Source organism: Parambassis ranga, chromosome 4 (assembly GCF_900634625.1).
Source record: "Parambassis ranga chromosome 4, fParRan2.1, whole genome shotgun sequence".
NCBI classification, from domain to species: Eukaryota; Metazoa; Chordata; class Actinopteri; family Ambassidae; genus Parambassis; species Parambassis ranga.
In genome coordinates, this window is record NC_041025.1 from 2220463 (window position 1) to 2233734 (window position 13272).

The 13272-nt window shown below is 40.8% G+C and overlaps 1 protein-coding gene across 1 annotated transcript; it reads left to right on the forward strand.

The window, feature by feature from the left end:
- The first annotated feature begins 2724 nt into the window (after positions 1–2724).
- Positions 2725–8252, forward strand: LOC114434546 (transcription initiation factor TFIID subunit 4-like). Its single transcript, XM_028403862.1, has 10 exons — positions 2725–2755; positions 2863–3009; positions 3486–3618; positions 3682–3757; positions 3877–4037; positions 4122–4252; positions 4377–4502; positions 4749–4805; positions 6584–6691; positions 8127–8252. The coding sequence occupies exons 3-10, from the start codon at positions 3528–3530 to the stop codon at positions 8250–8252; spliced, it is 876 nt and encodes a 291-aa protein (XP_028259663.1). The 5' UTR covers positions 2725–2755; positions 2863–3009; positions 3486–3527.
- Positions 8253–13272: the final 5020 nt, after the last annotated feature.

Here is a 13272-nt window from a genome sequence, read left to right on the forward strand (position 1 = left end):
ATGCATATAATGTTAGGCCCGTTACTATAGTAACGGACCTAACAAAGCCAGTGGCTTTCATCGAGCGAGCGTAAAACACCGCAAAGAGAACCGTCAGTGCTGGTCAAGCTGCACATAGCCACCAGCTCGTATTCTTATCAGCAAGAATAAAATAAATGTAACGGACCGTCAGGACACAGTGGTGAACTGTATGAACAGGGAAACACTGATGCAGCAGATAAGGCAGTGCATCATTATAAACACATCCACAAGGTTTGTTGTGAATTGAGCAGTTTTATAAGCAAATAAAATAAGGTGCCCCCCCCCTTACACATTATAAAATAAATACACATTCATTAATGTATGGAATATAGCATTCTATTTTAGTTTATCCTCTGAGTAGTGCTAAGCAATTTATACAAATGATTATATTTGTTTTCTATTTCTTGTGGAAGGACTATGTTCTGACTGGAATAATGTTGATTCCACTAGAGTGGATCAAAATATGTGAATAAAATGCTTTCACATAAAAAAAGACACTGGAAACTTAATCAGATCAGGCTTTACTACACAATACGACGACTGCTATAAAAATTGCAAATGCAATTTACACACACAAAAAAACCTGCAGCTTAATGTAATAGTGAATGATTTATTTCTACATAAACAAAAAAAAACATTTTTATCAGTGCTCAGCAGATAGCTCCTTTGAGTTTGCCTCGACTCCCATTTTTCCCATGTTTTTCGAACGCAACACGGGCCCGCGGTGAGGTCACGGAACACGCAGCAGCAGGTGAGCTCGTGGTACTGCCTGAAGCGCACGCGGAGTTGTGACTAATTCAGCCAAGTTAACTAGTTTGTTTTTATGGCAAACCGCTGCATTTCACGGACGGACGCTTCATTTACAACATGGCAACAAAGCAAAGCGTAAAGGTATTTTACACATTATCATTATATAATGTTATTTTACACGTTAGTAAAGTTGCGTTTGCTAGCTAAGATTCAGAATTGGTACGTAGCTTGTGGCCTAGCTAGTTTACCCTCAGAACAGGCTAGTATTCAATATATTTACGAACAGGATCATGGTCTACTTAGTACTTAGTGGAGATATTCATAATGATAGGAATTAGTCTAAGAAATAAATGTTCCAAAATATCGAGATCAAGAACTATTAATGGGAGGAAAGGGTCTTTATTCCAACTTAAATTTAGACAAAATGCTTTCTATCTATCTGTCTATTTTGAAATATTCATAATGGAATTAGTGCAAGTAGCCTAAAATTTGTCTGTGTATGTCTAAAACATCAATGTTCTTTCATTCAGAAATAATTATGGCCACGAATAAAGTGGTTATTGAAGCTCAAAACCTGGAGCAGGCAAGAGCAGCAGGGAGTGGAGAGTCCCCTATTCAAGTGAGGATATTACAGGTTCCAGCCAAACGTGCACCCATTGCTGCGAGCATGTCGAAAGGTGAATCTCTTTCTGCCACACATAAAGTCATCCCCGGTGGACAACCTGCCTCCTCTGCAGCTCCTTACACTTCCACTCCTTCAGTCATGGTGGTTGCAAAGGCAGGAGTGAATGTCAACAGCCAACAGCTAACAAAACATGCTGTGAACAAGGTCACAACTCCAGGGAACACAGTGGTGATAACCGTACCCAGATCAGCTGCTTCACAGCCAGTTGCCCCTCAGCTTTCTCAGACTGTGTCTGCACAGCTCCCCGCCAATATCCAGATACCACCAGGTGAGCTGCAGTAGACTGTGTCTTCAACAATTTTTCTATCAAGATAAGTCATTTGTTATTGCAGGCAGTGATGTTGGGTTCCAATTGTGCCAGGTATGATGCTGATCCGCAGTGACAGCGGTCAGCTGATGCTAGTATCCCAGCAGGCTCTGGCGATGGCTCAAGGACCAAGAGTTATCAGCGGTCAAGCACCCCGAATCCTGGTCCCACAGGTGTGTGTGGGCTGCTGCTTTTTCACAAACATCTTATGGGTGCTGTGGTCTTAAGTGAATGTCATGAGTGTATCTAGGTATCTTCAGCAGCTGGGATTAAAAGTAATGAGAAGGTGACAGTAATCAAGATGGCAGCTCCCTCCAGTTTTCAGCCAGCACCAGTCCAGAAGACAACTGTGGTAAAGATACAACATGTGGTTTTAACAGTCAGCTGACAGCAGATGTACTGATAGTGTATATTGTGTACAGGTGATTGGTGTTCCTCCTAAACCAGCTGTAGTCCACACTCTCAGTACTGTGTCAGAGGCAGGGAGCCATCCTCGCGTACAGGCTGTTGTCACTGAAACCAAGAAGAAGGCACCACCGACCTTCAGTCAGGTGAACTGATGACCTGCATTCTCATTCATTCATCAGTCACAGATGTTGCTACATTAAACAGTTAGAGTGATACAAGACTTTTTTTATCAAACAGGAGACCTTGGAAAGTGCAAAAAAGTGCAAGAACTTCCTCGTAACTCTAATCAAGCTGGCTTCTAGTGACACCAGGTCAGCCAACATGGCCAACAATGTCAGAGGACTGATCAAGAGTTTGCTGGTATGTTTCTACCTTAAATTGCACAGAACGTGGTTTCATTAGTAGATTAGCAGAATAGTTGTGATGCAGTTTTTTCATACTTGCACAAAAATTAGTTAAACTATATAAAGGGTTTGTACTGTTTTAACACACAGGAAGGGAAGCTGGAAGCAGAGGAGTTTACAGAAAAGCTTTATGATGAGTTGAAGTCAACGCCACAACCTTGCCTGGTGCCGTTCCTCAAGGTGCAAAGAAACCCAGAAGCACATTTTAACTCTTGGCTTATTCAAAATGTCTCCAGTACACAGATGCAATGGTTTCTCTCTTCTTGCTGTTTCCTCATTCCTATCAGAAAAGTCTTGCTGCAGTGCGTAGCCTCACAGCAGACCCACAATTATTTATCCAGCATGCATCAGGATCCCCCTGCACAACAAACCCCTCTTACACCGGAAAGCAGTCCAGCTCAGACACTGGGCAACACCTGAAGACCAGCCAGCAGGTAAATCAAAAACCGGCTTTAACCATCAGCATGTTGGCAGCATCACAGTCTGCCTAAACTGCCTAAGCTGAGGTAGGTGGTGCTCAGGTGGAAGCTCATGCTGTGAGGTGACATTCACCTGTTATCCGTAATTAAGTGTAATTTCAAGGTTTAATTAGCATGCGTAAGTTATTAGAAAATGAAAAATCATGTACAGTTGTACAGCACGAGACACTAAAACAGTAACACGGTTTAATTCTGCTGCATTTTAACATGGGAGTCTATGGGGATTGACTCGCTTTTGAGCACACATATATGTTTTTACTTAATATGTTCATATATTGCTTTTGCATATGGGACTGGTTGGTTGTATGATGGGGTGAGAAAGTGCCAACAATGATCGTAGTTTGTTTGTTATGCCAAGTAGCTGTGGTCTTTTTGTTAAGGGGATGTTTTTAAATGGGAGTGACACTGTATAATTGCTCTTTAAACTGCAGGGTGTCGTGCAGGCCCGTGGAGTGGCTCTGAGACCTGCCTTAATGACATTAGGCCAATCCAAAAACCACATATCTAAAAAAAGTGGACAAGTCACTCACCACACAGTCATCCAATCAGGAAAGCACTTCCCAGGTAAAAGTTGTAAAACCTAAGGCTGCATTTTAAATCACTTGGCCTAATTTTGTTTCTTTTTAGGAATGACCACGATGAAGCAACCCTTCAGTCGGAATCCACCTTCCACTACATTCAAAACCAGTTCAGGGTCCTATAAGTAATGTATACAGTTCTTGTTTGCACATCTCATCAGAATCCAGTGTTTAAGGGCATCTATTAGTGGTGGTTAATGACTATCCCCACAAAGACTGCAATATAGTCTCTGTGTGTCCCCAGAGAAGATGATGACATTAATGATGTCGCCTCCATGGCTGGAGTCAACCTGAGAGAGGAGAATGCCCGTATTTTAACCACCGTGGTTGGCTCTGTAGTGCAGTCATGTCAGGATCAGCTCTTTCTGTCACCTCACATGGTGCTCAGCAGAATCCTTCACACAGGTAAAGAGCTTGGGCAGCGTTTCAAAAGAAGAGGTGAAAAACATGAGGTAAATATGTTTTAGTTCAATTTGCATCCTGTGTTAGGAGAGGCACGTGGAATAACTGAAGTCTGCCCAGATGTGGTAGCCCTGGTTTCTCATGCTACTCAAGAGTTCCTTCGTAAGCTGCTGGAGAAGCTCACTTTAATGGCAGGACACCGCAAGATAGCCCTGAAGGTGCAGTAATCTGACCCTGATCTAAAAAAAAAAAAAATAGAGTTTCAGTGTGGAAAAGCGTTGCTTCTTTTGTGTGTTGTTCCACCACAAAACCTGTGAGAAGCCTCTGCTTCTGTGGCAACAGGAGGACGACTGGCATGCCAAAGTCAGTGATGTACGCCCTCAGCTTCGCTTTATTGAGGAAATAGAGATTTTGAGGAAGAAGAGAAAAGATGAAGAGGAAAGAGAGAGACTTCTGCGACTGGCCAGAGTAAGTAAGGAAAGAGAAGCACTCTTTTAAAGTTTCATTAGAAATAAGAAATTTTGTGGCATCATTTTTATTTAAATGAATGTTATCTTTGTAAAGGTTTATAGAATAGAATAAATAAATAGAAGTATTTTCAGACACCAGCATTTAATCTGAAACCACTGTACCATACCTGCACGGCATTATAATTCTGCTTACTTTGGAGTATTATGTAACCTACTTACAGCACATCTGTCTGTCTATGATCAGAGTCGCTCACACACTGAGGATCCACTGCATCAGCAGCTCAAGCAACGAGCCAAAGAGGTGTGTTTGTACCCTTCCACTTCCAGAGAATAGCGTCTGGATTGTAAAATGCTTTATGTTGTTCAGCCACCACACTGTTTGTGTCATCTGTGTAGTGTTTGTACAGTAATGTTTCAAAGTTAGTGTCTCCGCTTTGTGTAAAAACACAATACAAAATCATTTTATTATTTATTCAGCCTTGCCTTTATTTAACAAAAATGAAGCCTAAAAGAAAACAACATGGACAATACTAAGTGCCCTCCATGATTTAGTAATTTTGGTCCATTCTTTTTCAACATTAATTCAGTTCATTGGACATTCACTTATGCACAGACCTCTTTAAGTCCCACCACATTATTTGAATTGTGTTCAGGTTTGGACTTTGACTGGACCACTCCAAATCCTTGATACTTTTATTTTTTCAGCCCCAGTTTCCACCAAGCTTTAACTGTCAGACAGATGGGTCAAAACATCTGTTGTTATACAGGTCTGCACACCTGCTGATAATCAGTTCATTGAGGACTGATGATCAGCAGCACCTCCTGCAGCTCACCTAATTAAATCCTATGCAAGCAGTAGGAGGGGTAAGGTATTTCTCTAACATTATATTTGCCTGGTACTACGATCAACTATGATCAGATGATTTTACTGTGTTTTTACACACAAAAAACACACACACACATATCCCATACAGACTGAAATATTCATATTTGTTGCAACTTTTTTAAACCATACCGCCAGTAAAGTACTTTATTTGGTGACTGGAAACAAGCTGCATTATAGAGAATATATGAAGTGTTGGGCATTAGCCAGCAGGCTTTGAACCTGAACCAACTGAGTAGAGTCATTTTATACAAAGTGACATTTACCCAGATGTATATATAAACCCAACTTGATATGTTTTTTGGTTGCTGGAGAACTTTAAAACTTTAAATCTCCACTATTTTTCCTGATAGTTGTTCATGGAGTAATGCGACAGTCTTTGTAATGTTTTCTGCCAGCTGGTCACGCAGCGGTGTGAGGGGAGATGAAAGACATTAGTAGCTGTGTGGCTATTTAAAGGAGGCAGAAACATCACACATGGCTTGTTTTGCTTCTCGGAGCTGCTGTGTATCTCCCAGCTATCGTGCCTTCAGACAAGCATTAAAATGTTTTCATTTACATGCCTTGCTGCGGACACCCCCACACGTAATCACAGCCACTGCACCACACACATGCTAGGCACTTTGCCAAGTCTGTACCTACACATACACACCGTGTAGGTGTGCGTGATGATTGTTATTGAGATGGATTCTCAGGCTGAAGCGTAAGCCAGTAGTGATGAAATGTGTGAAGTGACATGTTTAGCAAATTTACTTAATAAACCAGTTGCTAACTGTGATTGGCTCTGCAGTGCCGGCTCTGCATACACATAAGGTGTAGACATAATAAAGTTGTGTTAAGATTTTGGAAATACCATTCGTCCTTTGGAGGAAAGTAAATAAAGGAAGTAGAATTTGTTAGAGTTGTTATATGAATACAAGTGTCCTCAGACTAAAAATAGTCTGTATAGTTCTTAACTCTATTTAGGTTTGGTTCAACTAATAACCACAACACAAAGCTTCCCTGCTCTGCCCTCTGCTTGTTCACTAAATTTATAGACTTTCACAATAATATGTACTTCCTGTACAACTGGTATAAGCATATGGATATTCACAAAATGCAGGGGTGAAATCACTAATGCTATTTAAAAAAAAAATCGCTCTGATTTGTTATATAATTCCAAGTGTCCTCATTCATTCTTTGTCTTTTCCTTTAAGTTACAACAAATGGAAGAAGCTCAGCTGCAGCAGAGAGAGGCCAACCTCACCGCTTTGGCTGCCATCGGACCTCGGCGGAAGAGACCCCTGGATCAAACGGGAAGTCAGGTTGGTATGGGTCAATGTTAAAAATCCACCCAGAAGAGCAGCTTTTGTGCTTGGAGTCCTGACGAGGTTTTGATTTAGACTCAAAACCTTTAGAACTTCATCACAGAGATTTAAAGCTTCTTTATACATTACAATTAGGAAAAAGTGCACATTGAAACTCATTAGGAGGTGGTGGAATGATGTCAGTGACACTGCTGGAAGTCTTTCAATGTGAGGCTCTTAGTTGAAATGTTAATTCCTGCATAAACAGCTGCAGAAAACAAACAGAGCAACTTGCTAGCTGGCTGCCTCCCCCCATTAAAGCTGTATGGTTTACCACAGTTAGCCCGTGTAAGACTGTTAGTTTAACTCATAGAGTCTTTAATTCCTTGTGTGTTTTAAGTCGCAGCCCTGCAGGCTGTAGGTTTAAAGATTAGGACTCTCTGTTAGCAGCACACTCTTCACGCTGGCTTTGAACTCCATTACCCAGCGGAGCCGGCTGCCTGCCGCCTCTGTCTCATCCCTCTCACAGCCACAGGGCTTCCTTTAACTCTGAACAGACTTTACCATAGCTGGCTCAGCAAACACTGGTGACAGGAAGGGGTGATGACAGGAGTATTTCAACATCTGTCTGTGCACAGCCTTGCCACTCTTCTGTTAATATACAAGTTGCATGCCCTAATATTACACATGAACTATAATATTTTCCCTTAAAATGTAAGTCTATGTTGTTCAGTCATGTTCAAAAGTTAGCTCCTTTTATATCTGTGTGTAGAAATATAATGATGAATTGATCATCAGCAGCTGTACAGACCTCTGTAAAAACAGATGTTTTAGCAGTTTGCTGCTTTGCAGCATTCAGGTGTGCTTGCTTAATACTGAGACCCACTACAATTAGATGATTTTGTATCATGTCTTTACACAAGAATCGTATAAGGAGGGCACTAGCTGTTGTTTATCAGCCTGTGCAGGTTAGGCAAAAGCAAAAAAATGACATAGCATACATCAAGTGTGCAAGTAAATGTGCTGACTGTAAAGGTTGTACTCTGTGGAGGAAGCTCATAAACATGTCTGTTATAAGTAGGGGTTTAAAATTGGATATTAATATCAGCATAATGCTGACTAAATACCTATAAATGAGGTATCTGGTAATATGACTGATCTATTCTTCTATATTTGCAAGACAAGCATCAGCAGCACACGCAGCATGTTAGGCTCGACTCACAAACACACAAAGCAACAACAATAGGGACTGAAGAAGTCAGGGCATCCTTTAAATATAAGAGATCAAATTCACTTACATTTGTCTCATGATGAAAACAAAACAACTCTGTGACAACATAGAGGACCACTAATGAAATGTCAAAAATGACCTTTCACTGGCATGTACTAGCTAAACATATTGCCAGATATCATGATAATTAATATTAACTGTTTGATTTTGTGTGTGTATCAGGTGTGTCTGCTGCCCAGGCAGGGTGTCCACCGAATGACACGTGTGATGCTGAAGGATCTGCTGATGTGTATGGAGCAGGAGCACTCCCTGCGCCACTCTCTCACTCTCTACAAAGCAATGCTTTGATGGATCAATAACTAATCAAAAAATGATAATAAATGTTTACAAGGCTATGTGGATGTCTGCTCTCCTCCTCAGTTTATTGTACTTTGTTTCTCTGTGTTGTCAAGTAAGAGGAGTCTTGCTGGATTATTGGTGGTAATCAGCTGTTCTCTGTTTTCAGTTGTGGTTTTGTTGTGTTTCGTTGAAAAAGATTTGATTTATAATCTTGAAATGGTAAAGTTAATAGTGGGGACATTGCTGTTTACTGAAGTTATACGTTATTCTGTTTATTTTCACCATTGTAGCCACATCCTGCTGTATCTTTGATTGTCGCTTTGTACTGTGAGCATGCTAAAGTCTACTTAAAGCCTAAACAGCAACTGAATTTCAGCATTGGGTTATTGTTGACTAATGCCACCCTCATAACTCACGCACATTTCTGTCATAGTTCCTGCTCCTCATTGAAAAAAGGTCTAGTAACTTTTCTGAACCCTTAACATATGAGCAAGCTATTGGGAGATCCTTTATCATTTAAACATTTTCTTAATAGGTGAGGATATGTCATTATTTTCGACTTAAAATCAGAACCAACTTTATAACTGTTGCACCACTGATCACTTAACATTACAAGAAAAACAACAATGGCAGTGTGTTACATTCACAGAATAAGTAACAAAACAGCACTAAGATGAGGGACACATCTATTCTGACAGTGAGCTGATTGAGAAGCCCTGTTTGAGCTAATGGAAAACTTCTCCCCTCCACTACAGCAGGAAATGTGGTGCTGTCTTGTGGTGCAGACTATGCCCTGATTTTATGCTAGTGGTAGACCAGGCTTATTAGCCACGACCATAGTCAGGATCACTGTGTGACTGAATTATTATCCAAGACCAGTGTAAAAGCCTGCTTTTTTATTTTCAAGTTCAACTCTGTCCTGTACTACGGGGTCATGGACTGGAGTATATCACAATTGTCAGTGGGTGAAAAGCAGGATACACCCTGGACAGGTTACTAGTCTATTGCAGGTCTAGTGAGACAGACAATTAGTCACACTCATGGCACACTTTTTAGAACCCCAATTAACCTTAACATGCATGTCTTTGTAAGAAGCCGTAGTACCAGAGAAAAGCCACGCAAAGCATGTGCAAACTTCAGCATCAGCCAAATTCACATCAGGAACCTTCTTGCTTTAAAGTGGCAGCAATAACTACCAGAAATCCAGAGATCCTTAAGTCAACAGTTTGTGGTGGTTTTGTAGTCTTTGATTTTTCTTAAGTAGACCTTGGAAACTCCTAGTTCCCCATATCTAGTGACTCAAGCATTAGATCAATAGGTTTTTTCCAGACAAGAGTCACTAACAAGCATGTAGTAATAAAGAGCATGTTCATGGTTATGGCATTTCTGTTTTATTGATCATTGGTTTCTCTGAACTGTTTTGAAACTTCCTGGCTGTAGTCTTGTTAGCTAACAGATGTAGTACAGAACACAATCAGTGCAACAACTCTAAAAAGATGCAGTTGTGCAGTTGTACATAAGTTTGTTTCTGTAGTGCTTTTGCTTTGATATTTTCCTAGGTCAAACTTTAAATTTGCCCCAGCAAAAGTAACTGATGATGTCTTACAAATTAATACAACAGTACATGCAAGTAAGGCTCATGCCTCAGGATTTATACACATGTTGCATAAAACAAATACAGCCTGTTAAAACTAGTATTCCTCTCCTGCAAAAAATACTGTAGTTGTAAACCTTTAAGATGCAAAGTTTGATATACAATCTGTACAGCTTACTATCTGTGAGATGCTGCATGCGTGTTGATGTATGAAGTGTCTGGATTTGAACACTTTTTTAAAAGAGCTTGAGGAAAATCAAGCATCAACATCAATTTATCGTGGCTTTTTAATTCACAGAATGCATGATGGAAAATGTTCTAAATACTGATATGTATGAGCAGCCAGAGTACTGCATATAGGAGCAGACAGGTATGTCTGTTGTGGTACAACTTGGGGTAAAAAAACTGTCCGACATGTTATTAAACCTGGAAGGATGGTGGTGAGTAATGATGATGAGTGGAATTTTCTTTCATATTCAAAGGTGACAATGCCAGGATTCATCAGGCTCAAACTGCAAAAAGGTGAGTATATATTCTTTCACCCATGGATTGGCCACCACAGAGTCCAGACCTGAACCCCACTGAGATTCTTTGAGATGTGCTGAAGAAGACAGTGGTCTTACTCTCCATGATCAATACAACATCTTGGTAGAAAGTGAATGTTATTCAGGATGGAAATAAATGTTATGATGTTGCATATGCCTCATTTAAATAATGGCACGGTGAATGTGTGAAATATGTGTTCCATAATCAAAGCTAAAAGCATTAGTGCATGGCCAGGCAGCGTAGTTTATAAAATATTAAGATCTCACACCATTGACCAAAAACTAGCCAAGACTGTTGAAACTATCAGTCCAATGTATGATCCTCATTAAGTACAGTGGTGTAAAAAAGTCTGACCCCTTTGTGGTTTCTTTTTTTTGTCACATGTAAATGGTTCAGATCATCAAACAAATAAACACAAAATGTGCTTTTTAAATGACCTACATGGCCTTGTGTGAAAAGTTTCCCCCTAAACCTAATAACTGGTTGGGCCACCCTTAGCAGCAACAACTGTCTTTTACAGACAGCACTGTGGAGGAATTTTGGCCCACTCATCTTTGCAGTTTTAGCCACATTGGAGGACTTTCAAACATGAACCTTTTTAAGGTCATGCCACAGCATGTCAATTGGATTCAGGTCGGCACTTTGACTTGGCCACAAAGGTTTGTGGACGAAGAGCATGATGTCGAGAGACTGAGAGTGGCCTTTATTGATGATGTCGACAATTGATGTTGGCAATTTTGCAATAAAGCTCAGAGATTAGAGAACCCCAGTAGGTGTCCTAGTGGTATTGTTGAAGACGGCTGGCAGCTTGGAAGGCGAAGAGAGTGTGGTAAGTGTAGAAGCCAGCACCACAAAACTGCAGGGCTAGGCCCAGAAGAATAGAAAGGTACACGTCAAGCTCTGCCGGCAGTGAGGGTAAATGGAGCACAAGATGTCTCTGTAACAAGGAAAATGCAAAAGCAAACTCTGTGGGAGTAAGGTCTTTAGAACGTGTTGGCAAAAGATGTAGGAGGGCAACTGGGCCCTGCGGAGATGGTAACTCCCTGGTGGGGATGCTTATTGAAGAGAGATGCATAAATAAGTGAGGCAAGATCAATGTAGTTACAGTTCAAGATTTGTTGTCTGATGTTCTGAAAGAGTCCAGAAGGCCGTTGGGCCAGGAGGGGGCGACCGGGAGGAATCGCTAAAGCCAGGGTGAAGGTGGTGCCACTGATACCTGGGGAGGGAAGCAGGGAGGGTAAGGTGGAGGGGGGAAGGGGAGGGTTCGGTTTTGGGAGGAGATGGGGAAAGGACAGGTAAAGATATAAAGAAATAGATATTAAGATATTAGAAAGCTTGGAGCTACAGACATTGAAATGGCAGTAGATGAAGGCGGAGCCAGCAAGGGCAAGAAGGCAGAAGTGGAATTGGCTGAAGGAACATGAAAGAAGGAAGAGATGCTGGGATGAACAGTGGGAAAGGGAGGGAGAGGAGAGCGCCTGCCGTTTGTAGTTGGGGGATAGGCCAAGGCAGTATGTCCTGATCTCAACCAGGGGAAGCTGGAGGTGCAGGTAGAGCAACTGACGTATCGGTGATGTCATTGGGCATTATAGGGTCGTCGTTGGGCCGTTTACGCTGCGAGTGCCTGGGAGGTGATGGATGGTCGGGACCACTGGAAGATTAGTAGTGGACAAGACCAGAGCTTGGAATGTGAATCAATAAGTGCTGCCTGGAGGATCGAGCTGCCTGCGACGGGTGGAGGAGACTCTGAGACGGCCAATGGGAGGTCGAAGAGTTTGGCATCAGATGGCTGTAGGAGCAATTCACTGTCCATGACAAATAGGTGGGAACTGTGATCACTAGATCGGAGTTTGACAGAACGAGTCAAAAAGAGTGTGACAAACAAAAAAAAAGAAATCACTAAAGGCTCAAACACTTTTTTACACCATAGTATATGACGTTAAAGGTAGCACAGCAAAGGCAGCACATAAACAGTAGACCCACAGATTTAAATGGAAAGCATCATACTTTATAGAACACAATATGTGTTTATTATGTGTGGTGTAAAAGGTGAATGAGTTTGAGTGATTTGCTGTATCTACAGTGTTTGTTTTGCCAAATGTGGATAAGCCAAGAGAATACTGCACAACCCTTGTACTAGTATACACCATAATATACATACAGTGCTTCCTTGATAGTTTGTAAATGCCTATCCAAAACATCAATCAATCAATCAATCAATCAAATGTTATTTATATAGCATCTGCCTATACACACAACACTGAATAACCATGGTGTGCATGGCAAAGCTTCAAGGAGAAAGTCACTGTTCTGCAAACAGAACACTGCTGCCTCTCTGCAGTTTGATAAAGATGTTTTTTTGTCTACTTTCAGGACTTGTGTGAAAATCATCTGACATTTTTGGGTCAGATCACGCAAAAACCTAGAAAATTCCACATGGTTCACAAACATTCAAGTAGCACTGTATGGGAAAAAATGCACCGGCTAGACTTTATGAATCTTTAATAGACTTGGTATTCTTAAAGAAAGTTTCTTACTTTTTTGAACTTTGATGTCAAAATATTGGGTTTTTTCCTCTTCCTTTTTTTTTTAAGAATATTTTTATGATTTTCTTTTTAAAAAAATGTGATTTTAGTTTAAAAATGTCTTCTTTTGTTTATTGAATTTACACACGGCCTAAAGGATAACCACTGGCCTCTATTTCCTTTCAATAAAAATGGTAGCATACCTTTAACTCAAGCTATTTACTGATGATACTACTCCTTACCAAGCAGTAATATCAAAGAAGATATTGCAATTTTGATTTGAGTCTGTGACTTCATGTATGGTCACGTTGTTGCACAGAACAGATATAAATGTAAACTCACAGACTTCTTTGAGATCATGAGA